The 13,879-nt window shown below is 33.7% G+C and overlaps 1 protein-coding gene across 1 annotated transcript; it reads right to left on the reverse strand.

The window, feature by feature from the left end:
• Positions 1 to 6,303: 6,303 nt before the first annotated feature.
• LOC145305487 (uncharacterized) lies at positions 6,304 to 9,819 on the reverse strand. The gene has a single exon (XM_080147106.1). It carries the CDS (start codon positions 9,817 to 9,819, stop codon positions 6,304 to 6,306), a length of 3,516 nt encoding a protein of 1,171 aa, XP_080003232.1.
• Positions 9,820 to 13,879: the final 4,060 nt, after the last annotated feature.

Genomic DNA, 13,879 nt, shown 5'->3' on the forward strand with positions numbered 1-13,879 from the left:
GGATAGTTTCAATATCCGGTATCCGGCCGGATATTGAAATAAGCCGGATATCCGGCCACACCGGATATCCGGCCCAACCCTACTTTAAACCACAGTTAATATTGATCTTTCTTTAAAGCTACAGCTATTGAGAGATCTTCAGCCACACTTCACACAAAGTCGTGTACAGCCACAAGCACAATATAAGTGGGTTTTGCATTATGTGATAAAAAGCCATAGCAAAAGCTATCTTTTATATTTGATTTGAACATATAAATATTTGAATTATCAATGAATATTAAATTCTGATTATAAACTTAATTATAAGTAAATATTTAAGATTAATATTAGTGATGTTTATTTTGTTAAGTAAAAGTGAAACTATTCAATAATAAAACCCCATCTGTCTGCCGCAGTTTATACCACACAACCAATCACAAATATAAAGCTTTTCTGTAAAGCACAACCAAATCTGACCAACAATATTTATAAATCCTGTATTAATATTTTGTTTCTATTAAAGGATTGACTCCATTGATGTATGCTGCCAGTAAAGGGCATCTGGAGATTGTGGAGGTCCTTATAAGTAATGGAGCTGCTACTAATGTAAATGACAAGCATAATTTTGGTAAGTTCATACTCTATTTTATTGTGTACTTCTCTTTTATGCAAATTAACATTCTATTTTAAAGACAGAATATATGTTAAAGAATTTATGCAAGAAATTCACAGCTGTAACAGCTGAAAGACAAGTAGACCCAATGCCCAAAATTTGAAGCCTCCAGCTTTCTTGGGTCAAGTTCAGTTAATAGTGATATATTGCTGGTAACGAACATTTCCTGGTTCCTGGATCTATCATTACTAAAAATATTTCTGGAGCCTCCAATGTTTAACTTATGGCCGAAGCTGAAAGTAATCCTGTTAATACAATTACACAATATTTCCCATTGAATTCCAATTGCCACTTTTATTACACTGAGGAGGGTGGGGGGCTACTCTGTAATAATTGGATATGGGAGTAAGGAAAGGGGTTTTTACAGATATTGATAAATGCATTCTGTTCAATTATTTGCTATATGATTTGACAGCTTTTATTTTACCAAACAATTGGCCCCGATATCCATGTTAAAAACTATTTGAGAGGCTTGATTGTATTAAGTTTAAATGATTTTATCTTGGAAATAATTTCAGATATTTCAATCTGAATTTTATGTGCTAGTAAATACTCCCTTTTAAAATTGTTGACATTCCATCAATATGTAATTTCAAGGCTTTATGTCTCCTATATTGCTTTAATAATAATAGTGGGCATTGCTGATATATCATCAACCTGCTAATTTCAAATTCAAATTAATTTCTATATATTTTGGCTTACTATTTTGCTGTAATAAAAAGTGGTCCTAGCTGACATAATGTCTCCAGTACATTATACATGAATTGATTTTTTGATAGTATACGCAATAAATATATTTTCTAATATACAAATGAGCTAACTCTACAAAAAGTCTAATTTACATAAGGTCCAACCGGCCTACATAAGACCTAATACTATAAAAGGTCTAATGTTACCTCTACCAAAAACCTAATCTAAATAATTGAAAAAATCTTCCAAAATTTTATGCAAAATCAGTGAAAAGTGAAAAAATGTAAAATCTAATTCTATATGGCAATAAAAACAAAGTGACAAAATTCAAAACCGATGTTTGAATTTTTACATTAGCTACACACAGTCAAAAAAACACAAGGAATAAAATAAAGGAAATATATATACTTATATGCCCATAGACATCCTGGCAACCTTTGTGTTTTTCCTGACCTTACATACATCTTTTACTTAGCTTGACCTGTAGCATAGCTTGCATTACTACAGAAAAAGTATCCCCCCCTCTTATTTTCAATAATGGTAAAAATTAAGGGAAGGGGGGTGTTTGAAACAGATTTAATGATGAACTGTTGTGATTGAACACAACATATATGGTTATTATCAGATAGCAGAAATGTTTGTACATATGCTATAATTATTTCAGCCAATAAGGAATTTTAGGATGCATAGCATTGCATACCCTAATTCCTTATTGGTTAATACTAAAAGCAAGTTTTGGGCTTTTAAATATTAATAAATACAAAGCTTCTTTATACATCACAACCAAATCTGATCATTATTTATAAATCCTGTATTGTAATATATTGTTTCTATTTAAAGGATGGACTCCATTGATGTATGCTGCCAGTGAAGGACATCTGGAGATTGTGAAGTACCTAATCAACAATGGAGCTAATATAAATGATGTGGATTTAGTAGGTAAGATAATATTCTATCTTTTTTGTATAGGCAATTAGATTCTTCCTCTTGATACAAATATAAAGGGTGGAGCGAAATCAAATGCGTTTTCTGATTTCAAAAACCAGTAGAAGTATGAAAAAATAATTATATGTCCATGTTCTCTGTAAAAGATACATTTAACTTAAAAAAGGTGTTTTATATTGTCTCTTAAAACAATGCAATGGCGCATTTTAGAGCATAAAAATTTCAAAAGTGTGTGTGATGCTCTATTGCTCTTTTCTGATTAAAATCTTTTCTTCTTAAACACAATTAAAAACAACATTTTAACATGGACAACCAAATATTCTACCAACTATTTTTACATTTTTTTAAAAATTCCTTTTATAAAATCAATAACCAATTTTTTGCATACTTAATAAGGAAGGTAATTGCTAATGTTCAATCATTTATTTCCTTAATCCTTCAATATGATTGACAGATTAAAATAGTCACAATTTTTCTGTAATTGATATAAGAAAGTATTTTTTTATGCAAATTTCAAAAACAACATAACTTTCTTCTTTTTTAGAGAAACAATTGAACTTAAAACCAGTATTTATTGGTATGCAGAATATATAATTATAGGTCGAACTGCTTTATGGTTTACAGATTATAATGACAAAATAGAAATTGCTGAATTCCTGAGATCCAAAGGTGGTTTAAAATAAACAAAATAGCTAATCAAAATATACATTTTCAACAACTTCAATGTCATATTTTTTCCTATGTTAAAAACTTACAATTTTATTATTTGGAAGCTGATAATATATGGTTAAGCTATGTAAAATTTTATCCAATTCCCTCCAGCCAATGATTGGTCACCCCTTCCCCCATCTCCCAATTAAATATGCTGATGATGCTGTAAATAGTTGTCTAACTTCTTATTTCTTGATTTTTAAGTTATTTGTACAAAAAGTTAAATATTATATTTATTCAATTATTAAAGGTGATTTTTACAGTCAATTTCAAATTAAAATGAAGGAAAATTTTCATTCTTTGTTTGTAAAATCTCTCCTATAGTGAACTACTTTAACCTAGTTTTCGAATTTTCATATTTCTAACCCTTAAAGAAAGTATCTCAAGCACTAATGAAAGGTTTACCTGTATGTATGTTGGAAGGCATACCACATTGTCAGATAGGTATACCTAATTTCATTGGATACATTTGCTTAGAAAACAAATTTTCTTGTGAAATGATGTAAAAATATTTTTTTTGTGTTGCTGTTTTGATTACTATTTCATATTGATATTTTACTAACAATTTATATGATTATATTTATATATCAAACTTGATTATTATATTATACAGCTATTTTACGAAAAACTTATATGATTATATTTACATATTAAACTTGATTATTACTAACAAGGGTTTGAATAAATTATTTAGCAAAACTAATTGTTATTTATTATCATATATTTCCAGAAAATAATTCAAATGTTAAATGAGATTTACATGATTTTTTTATTTGGTTATTTATAGTACTAAAGTAACAGGATGTCTTTTGTCTTTCTTTAATGTATCAAACATTATTTTTTTTTATTAATCTAAAAAGATCATCATAATATGTTTTCAACAATTGATTATCAAATCTAATTATTTTTAAAAGTGGTTAAAAGCCATTTCAGATTAAATTGATTTGATATTATTTTACAGCAAACTTTGTCTGTAACACTTGCTGGATTGATTGGTATAGGTTCTCAGGCTCTAACACTCAGCTTTATAGGTACCTTATTATCATTTTTATTTTAATTTTATTTAAAAAAAAGAAAGCCAGTTTTTTAACTAGTTCATTTCCTATATTTAGCATTGACAGCTGGAAAATGTCATGATAATTTTAAGTCTCTTACATCCTACATCAGGTAAGAAAATGTAAAAATTAGAATTAGATTATTATCATTCAGTAAGTACATTAAACCACATGCAATTCAGTAGTATTTTTTTTATTTAGCAGGAACTACCTTCATAGATTTTGGATAAGGCTCAAGAACAGCCAATTGAGTAATCATGAAAATAGTTTGCAGATCTATTGTATATTACAAGCTTCAAGATTGTTATTTTTTTATGTATTTTGAAGCAATAATGTACCATTGCAATAACTTTTTAGGTAGCTAATAATATGAATTCAGACTCTGATTTGTTAATTATTCACACTTAATTATTTTAAGGCAAGAACAGCTAAGAACTAGTAACATAAATGACTGGACAATGCTTCAAGTGATGATTGAAGAAATCAAGGACTCACCAAGGTTTTCTGCAATGGGATTCTATGAGATTGACAGATCAACCTTGACTGCAACTTTGGGAACTATCATCACATATTTCATCATCTTATACCAGACAATTACTTGTTAATTATATAAAGCAATGTATCTTATATTATATTTTAATCCTATACTTTTCTGTGTTTACTCATTCTATACCTATATGAGCGATTACTTTTTCTGTTTTTTACCTTATGAATTATTTTCGACGGATTTTTTATAAAACGGCTTGCTTTATTGCATCAAGATGCATGACAGATCTATATAGGAAATAAACGTCTATAGATGAGCTCGAGTCTTCCAATAGTAAAGTGTTGAATACTCATAGTGCTCCAAAAATCCATAATAAACTCTCATTGACCAGAACTATAAGACCCATTATTTTATTCTATAAAGAATAACTTCTTTTTTTTTAATTTCATGTTGCTATATGAATTATACTAAAGTATTAAATTTCTATTCACAAAATAGAAAATTTAAATTTATAAAATAGTAAATCAAAGAAAACTTAGTTTTAAAATAATTTGATACTAGCGCTGCGTCTGTAATGTGTTCAGATATTAAACTAAAATTTAACATTTAACTAAATATTTTAACCCTTTGAGAACGATAATTTGAAACAAAAAAATTCTAGGATCTTATATCCAGTTTTCTATGAATATAGAAATGTACCACCATAAGATTAAAACAGTTTTTTAGCCCATGCCTTCAGCATCTTGGGGATAAAATAACTGGTTCTAATCTTATAATTGTACATTTTAAGTCCATGGAAAGCTGTTTATAATACAATACAAGAAATAACTAATAATAGTCTTCCTACATCTTGTTTAACATAATATTTCTATGTCATATTGATAAATTGTTATTATTTAATCTTTTTTTCTTTAGGTGGCAAACAGGGAGCAGAGTTAGAGTGATGAAAACCTTACTTAACATATTGTTAGTAGCGAAGCTACTCTATAATTCACAATGTCCGTCCGTCTGTCCGTCCGTCATGAGACAGAATAGGGGAAACGTGATTTTCTCGGCTCCTATTAAAGATAGACAGCTGAAATTTTTTGACAACATTCCCATTATTAAGGAGCACGATTAACTATAAAACATCAAGGGCGGTCGGACCGCTTTTTGGCAGGTTTTAGGCTATTTTTGTATTTTTCACATTTTTCTCCATATCTTCAGTGTTTATGGTCCGATTTTAAATTTTTTTTCAGTTATTGATATCAAAATTAAATTTCCTGTCGTGTACAGTAAACAATCATGACGGCCAAACTGCCATTTTGCAGGTTTTAGGCTATTTTTGTATTTTTCACATTTCCACCATATCTTCAGTGTTTATGGTCCAATTTTCAAAATTTTTTCAGTTATAGATATAAGAATTAAATTTCCCGTCGTTTAAAGAAAACAACCATGACGGCCAGACTGCCTGTTTGCAGGTTTTAGGCTATTTTTGTATTTTTTCACATTATTCTCCATATCTTCAGTGTTTATGGTCCGATTTTCAAACTTTTTTGAGTTATAGATATCAAAATTAAATTTCCCGTCGTTTAAAGAAAACAACCATGGCGGTCAGACTGCCTTTTATCAGGTTTTTGGCTATTTGTATATGTTTTACACATTTTCCCATATATTTGGTGTTTTTGGTCCAATTTTCAAACTTTTTTGGGATATCAGTATCAAAATAATTTTTCCCATTGTTATGAGAATCTTTTCTTGTCTTGTCTTGTGTGGCCTTCTCCCTACATAGGGACTGCCGCTCCCTCCTGGCACTTCTTTTTATGTCTTGCTAAATTTGATTTTGATTGCTCCAACCCACATATGTCACAAGCCTTTCTGTCTCCCCTAGGTCTGGGTTGTCTGGGTTGCTCTTCTCCCTCCCCATTCCTACATGACTTTCTGTGGCGGGCAAAATTTGATTTTGTGACCTCAGTAAGGCATTTATCACATTTTTTGAGATCACTACTTGAGGCTCTTAGGCCTCCACAGCCTCGGTTGTGGTTGACTAGTGCTGATTTAAGCTCGAAAATTGTTTCACATTTATCACATTTAAATTTGACTTTGTTATCAGATATCTCGTGGATTCTTTTGGTATGAATTGTAAGACCTGCTTTTGATAGAAAAACTAATCCACATCCTTCATAATCACAGGTCAGAGATTCCTCTACAGAAATATTTCTTTCTCCTCTTTCTTCAGATGATCTTTTCCCGCCGCGTCTTTCCCAGGTTTCAAGGTTATCAGATCTTTTCCTTACTATTTGCTTCCAGATCTTTCTATCAGATGCCATCTGTCCTATCTTGGTATAATCAACTCCTGCCTCCTTGATTATTTTTTTCCAATATAGGATGGTTTTCTTTTTCTTTCCAGGTAATTTTTCTTTGTCCTCCAGGTCTTCTAACCAACCCAGAGTTGCTGCTTTGACCATTCTGTTGTCCTTCATTCTAATCACATGGCCAATCCTTTCTAATACTCTTTTCTCTATCTTTAGCCTCACACTTTTCACTCCCAGCTCGTTTCTTACATCCTGCATGTTTTTCTGTTCATTCTGCATCTGTATCAATGGTGGACCATTCTTTTTTGACCAGATGTTTCTGTACATTCTGTCCATCGTTTTCTGTAGCTGTTTCATCTCTCCTATCTGCCAAGTTCTAACCTGACAGTCAAATAGTAAAGTGCTTTCTACGCATGCTTCCACTATTCTTGCTTGCATCTTTTTTGACAATTTAGATCCTTTTAGTCGTCTCTTTGTCTTTGCCCATGCTCCATTTGCTCTCTTAATTCTCTGTTTGATATCTTCCTTGTTTCCAATGTAAGATCCAAGCATCCTGATTTTCTCTCCTTCTTCTGTACCGAAAACTAACTCCTCCTCTTTGTCGTCGTTATTTTTCTCTTCAAACTTGTTCATTATTTCTTTTGTAACCTTTAGACCTTCAACCAGTTCTTTCTTTCGGCCAACTATGGTGGTATCATCGGCAAAAAGAGATAGATCAATCCTGACTCTTTTAGCTTCAGAGTTAGGTTTTTCAGATCTATTACCTGGTAAAGAGTTACCTGGAACAAACATAAAGGGGATACCCATCTCCACCCCCATTTCATCAGCCTTCCTCTTCCTCTCTCTCCTCGCGATCCTCATTACTGGTTGATGAAAAGCATTGAACAAAATAGGAGATGATGGACATCCTTCCTTGAGGCCTCTTTCTGGTGCCCAGGTAGAGCTTGTTCCTTCCCTTGATTTGATCTTATAGTGGGTGGTTTCATGGAGGTCTTGAAGTACCCTTAGACACCTCTCCCCCATGCCATATCTTTGGAGGATCTTCCAAAGGGCTGGTCTGTTAACTCTAGGATAAGCTTTGCTAAGGTCCAGTAATTTTGCTACAGGCATCTCTTCTTCGTCAATCACCCCTCCTTCGGCTGTTATTCTTTTCCTGAGATCATCTGTATCTTCTTGAATCCTGATCATAATTTGCGTTGCGTCAGCTGTGGATCTGTCCTTGCGAAAACCAGATTGGTTGTCATCTAGGAGGTTTAGTTGTTCAACCCAGATCCTCAATCTATTGGCTAGGATCCTGGCAAGGATCCTACTGGCAATTGACAAAAGACAGATTCCTCGATAATTTCCAGGGTTGTCAATGTCTCCCTTCTTAAAGAGTGGTATAACCATTCCTATTTTCAGGGCTGCCTCCCACTTGTCAGCTGAGTTGCAGAACATAAACTGGATTAACTCTATCAATTCTTGCAGAATTTCAGGTCCACCTTTGGTGAGATACGACAATCTTACACCATCCTCACCTGGGGCAGAATCCTTCATTTTCTTCATCTGTTCTACAATCTCTTCTCTTTGAGGAATTTCATCAAGCTGTTCACTCCATATTTTGGCTTCGTCCGTTTGGCTTATGTCTTCAATCTCCTCTATAACCTTGTCAATCTCCTCTGGTGTATTTTCAAATCTGTCTTTGGACACTTTTTGGAAGTGTTCTTTAAACTCTTCTTTGGTTAAATTGGTTGTGTTGGCAGTTTTGGTTAGACCTCTGCCTCCTAGTTTTTTTAGATTTTTATAAACTTCAAAAGTGTCACCTCTCTCTCCAGCATTTTCACAGTTTGTAAGGATCTCATTCCACCACTCCATTTCCCATCTCCTCGTCTCTCTTTTCAGCTCTTTTCTTGCTTCTTTCAATTCCTCTATGCTTGCAGCTAGATTGTCCTCTAAGTTATCTTCAGCTGCTGCTCCTGTTCTCTGTTGTTCAATCAATGTATTCCGACTTTCTATTGCTCTGCTAATTCTTGCTCTCATTCTCTGGACTTCTTCATCCTTGTCAACCATCCAAGGATTCTCTATTCTTTTTTCCTCTCTTCCACAGACCTCTAGTGCTGCCTTGGTAACTGTGTCGGCGATTTTCTGCCAGTTTGTCTGTTCTCTGTTGTCTTCTGTTTGATTCTCTAGCAACTCTGCAACTTTCTGTCTGTATCTTAATTCTGTTTCTTCATTCCTCAAAGATTCCCACTTGATTCTGGGTATTCTTGCTTTCTTTTCTTCACTGTTATATTTTTTCCACTTTCTTACCAAAGTTAGTTTCTTAGGTTTATGGTCAGAGATAGATGACTCCCCAACAGTGCTGACTTTCTTAACATTTGCATGCCTTTGTTCCTGTCTCATTAAAAATCCATCAAGTTCATACCATCTACCTAGAGCTGGATGAAACCATGTTCCCCTCTTCTTGTGGCTATAAAAACTGTTGACGTGTGCAAGATCATTTTCTTCACACCAAGCAAGCAGATCAAGACCTTGATGATTGCTTTGCCTGATGCCAAACCTGCCACAGATACCAGGTCTGTTCTCTCCACCCCCTATGTGAGCATTGAAATCCCCTCCAATAACGAGGATGTCCTCCCTAGCCGCCCACTGCTTATGTTGAAGGAGGATCTGTTTCGCTTCTTCAATCTCGGCCTCGTTATTTCCTACATTGACAGGTTGATATGTAGATATTAATACAGTTCTGTCCATTTTGACAGACACTGTTCTTTCATCTTGTCTCTTTTTTTGACCTTCTCTGCACCAAAGTTTTAAAAGTTCTCCCCTCAAAAGTATTCCTGCCCTAGTTGAATGTATTATCGCTGTCAGGTTGTCATTTTCTCCCAGCCATTCCACTCCATTCCTGGAGGCTCTTACTTCACTTAAAAGCACTGAATCCCAGTTGTTCTTTTCTGCTATTGACGCCACTGATTTAGCTTTTCTTTTGTTGAAAGTGCCCAGCGACATTCGTTGGACATTCCAAGTTATTATATCCAGATGTTTTTTGGTATTATCATTGGCTGTTCTTTTTTCTTTTCTTTTCTTGTATCTCCTTTCTCTTTTTGTTCTTAATCCTTCTGCTGTCTTATCCCTCGGTCCTGGATTGGGATGGATGGTTACCAATCTCCACTTGATCTCCCCCTCCCTTACCCCCTTTAAAACCCCTACCCCAAGAAGTGCCCAAGAGGGCCTACGCCAATAGATTTTTAAAGAGAAGAAGAGTTTGGCTGTTTCTCTTCTCCTCTGTTGCCAAAAAAAGACGTCTGTTGGTATCCCTCTCGCGAGTCTTCCCTCCGACTTGTCTTCTCGGCCTGCTGACCAATTTGCCACTCGCGTGTTCCCACTTCCACCAGCTGGGAGGTTTGGCCATACCGGAAGCTTGAGAATCTTTTATGTAATCTACTTTGACCGTCATCATCATTAAAAATAAAACAAGGTTTCGTGTTTATTTTCTCCAATAAATCTATTCTTGTTTCTAATAAACACACTTTAACCCATTAGTGCCGAGCGCCACTTTTATGGGCCGATCGAGCTGAAAATCTCAGGGAAGCTTTATAATGGTAAAAACGGAATTCCAATTTTTTTGTTTTGCTCTAGTGGCGTGCACAGGAAAGTTGCAAAAAAACCCGGTTCGGCCTGGCCATAAATACCAACCAGGCATTATTATCCGTTTTGGGCGGTTTTTGCCAGCATTAAAACCCGGTTTTGTAGTAAAAACCCGGTTACTTCGACCAAAAATTAAAAAATGTAATTTTTGAATGCCAAAAGTGAGATGAACACTTTTTAGAACTTTGATACGATCCGTAATTGAAAACTACAAAACCTCATGTAATCTATAGAGCTACAAGTAATATACAAAAGGATTTATTTCAAATTTAGTGTTTTAGCTGGTTTCGGCCGATGTTTCGGGTAAAAAAGTCTGTTTGTCGAAGTTTTAAAACCCAACATACACAAAAAAAGAACATATAAAATTTGGGTGTTACATATCAGAAAACGAGCATAAAACTATTGGGTGACACATATAGAGATTACTAGGGTTATTAGGGTGGCTCAAACCCTAACTAATGACGTAAACTGTTTTTTTTATTGGTCGAAAAGTTAAAACGGTGTAATAAAAACTGAAACCGAGCCGGGTTTTAAAACTGTCGGGTATTTATGGCCAAGCCGAACCGGGTCATAATAGGGTGTAAAAAAACGATAAAAAAATCATAAAAAAAAATAATTATTTGAATAAAACAAATTCACAAATAGATGTACTTGTCAATAAACATTAGATTTCACGAAAAAAATCAGCGACTTTACTAAAAAAACATAAAAGTTAGAAGGGTATTTTGAATTTTCATGATTTTCAAATTTTGTTGAGCTATACCGGCAAACGGAAGTAAGCTAAACTGCCTGCTCCAGGGGGAAATGAAAGCCAGGGTAGTAGAGGGGGGATTCATACTGAGAATGATGCAATTATGAAGCCGGAAACCGTTTTTTTTTCCATTTTTCGGAACCGGGTTTTAATACCCCTTTCGTCACTAATGGGTTAAATCTACTTTTAAATATTTCCATCCACGATTTTTTGTGCTTCGCTACTTACGGATGTTGTCATCCTTGTTAATCTCTTATTTTTACTTTGTGTTTGAATATTTTAATAAAATACTATTTGAGGTCTTTAAATCTTTATCTTTATTTAGCTAAAGGGTGTGCAAAATAATGCGTAGATTTTTAAAATTCAAATTGCGTGACTTGTGTTAATGGTGGAAAAAAGGTACGCATACCGTAAGAACCACTATGAAGTCTACTTTGAGGAAATATAAAAGCAATTCGTGTGCTACACATAGTTTAGGAGCTACGTGGTAAAATGTCCCAACTGACATAAAACTAACCTAAATATAGAGAAAAGATTGTGCATAAAAAGATTCGGAAGTCATGTTTGGACATTTTAACAAGTAGCTCCTAAACTATGTGTAGCACACGAATCACTTTTATACTTCCTAAAAGTAGACTTTGTAGCGGTTCCTTTATTCTACCATTAACAAAAACCGCGCAATTTGAATTTTAAAAATCTACACATTTTTTTGCACACCCTTTATATAACAAGGATGTCTGGAAGTCTGGAAATCTTAACATGCCAAACATTATCTTTTCAAAGAAAACTATCAATAATAAAAAGTTTGAGCTGATTTATTTAACATTTAGATTTATTTGTAAGATTCAACATATAAGAAATAAAAAACTTAAATTAGCAAAATTGGTTCATATCAACATTAAATAACATAAAACTCTTATAAATAAATTTTAAAGATAATATCAAAATTTAAAGGATTATAATGTTATTTACTTTTACTTTTGAATTAAATTCTAATAGAACATAATAAAAGTAAATATTTCACATTAAACATTCATTGAAGTAAATGTCTACTCCATGTTGAATTGAACAAGGACAATAAGGTAGGTAAGAGTGTTAGCTGCCAATGATGTTAGTGTACTCTTCTCAATCGTGAAATATCCCATGGCACTGAATGGGAAACACAACTCCAATTCTGTAACAGCAGCTTGGATTCTTACCATTTCTGAGATTGATTTGCATGATGAAGACTGCTCTCTTGCCAAGGATGCCAGTTGACTGGCCAAGCCGTAACATTCATCAATATTAAGCAAAAAGTTGAAGATGATGAGAATATTCAAAGCCAGGAAACACAGAGCATGGTAGGGTAAGGAATCCTGAACAGCTACTACAAGATAAACTCCTATTATTATAGCTATTTGGAACAGTAAAAATAACAGTGGTAAAGACATGTTTAATGCAGAATTTACAACTTTTGCTAACTTTGTTACTTCCTTCAGGTGTTCAGCAGTCAGGTTGTTCAGGTTTGAATTGGTATTCTCAATTTTTTCTTTTAGAAGAAGGCAACACACTGTTAAAAATACCATGTAACTAATTATTCCACTCATAGAAAATACGTCTACAAAAATCAAAGATATCCAAAATGCCAGTTGCTCAAACCACTCTCCTTCAGTTGGGAATTCAAGCAGTTTCATTTGCGAGAGAACAAACATTAAAACAGCAAAAACAAAAGCTGCAAAGAACGAGAATACTGATCCCAATGTAAAACTGGATGTGAATTTGAAAATGGTTGAATCAAAATGTGTAAATGCTGCCACCAATGCCAAAGGCATGAATGATCCAGAAAACATAGGTCCAATTGTCAACAGCACAAGAATTGTATTACTCAATTTGGCATAGTTAACCAGCAACAGCCCAGGCCCAACATAGTAAATGACAATGGGAAAAGCTGCAAAGAAGAAAGCAAAAGTGAAAAGTGTGACTTTGTTCAAGAGGTTGAAGCCAAAAGATCCATCTGATCTCACTTTTACAGGCCAAATTTTGGTTGAAAACATGAACTGTAAAAATTGTCCAAGCTTCATGTTTGTAAGTCAAACTGTGACTGTTAACACATAAACACTGTCAGATATTGGGAAATTTACAGCAATAAAAGTACAAGTAAATTATACATACAAGGCAAACATGTTTAGCTTTTGTATTGTTTATTTATTGGATTTGTTAGTTTCTAATTCGGAGGTCAAATTATACATAAACAAGGATGACATCATCAATAAAAGCGAAGCTCTGAAACGGTAGGACAAACAAACACTAATACTTGAAGTGTGTCAGAACTGAAAAATCAGAACATGAGTGTGGAATCAAAATTTTAAGTAAATTTGTTGAAAAACTTTGTTGTCCTAGGAATCAGTATTCCAAAAATCAGATCAATCGGATAACGTAGGGACATTCTGGGAATGATTATTGGGTTGCTACGCTTTCTAAATCGTACCTAACTACTACAGGAATCAACAAAGACGGAAGGACGGACCGACACCTAATTATAGAAAAGCTTTACTTTAAAAAAAGAGGGTCTTTTTTAGTAACATTTTGTAAAGTTGTGTGCTAGCTTCCAATCAAAGGCGCTCATTAGGTCAAACTGAACTTAATTTTGATCAAATGCATAGTATTGTTAAACGCATAATTAAAAACATT

The sequence above is a fragment of the Acartia tonsa genome, chromosome 14 (assembly GCF_053477335.1).
Source record: "Acartia tonsa isolate MP-2025a chromosome 14, ASM5347733v1, whole genome shotgun sequence".
In the NCBI taxonomy this organism is placed as follows: domain Eukaryota; kingdom Metazoa; phylum Arthropoda; class Copepoda; order Calanoida; family Acartiidae; genus Acartia; species Acartia tonsa.

What these genes read in the sequence shown, in the direction of transcription:
- LOC145305487 (XM_080147106.1), bottom strand. Translation starts at nt 9,819, where the DNA reads ATGTCGCTGGGCACTTTCAACAAAAGAAAAGCTAAATCAGTGGCGTCA.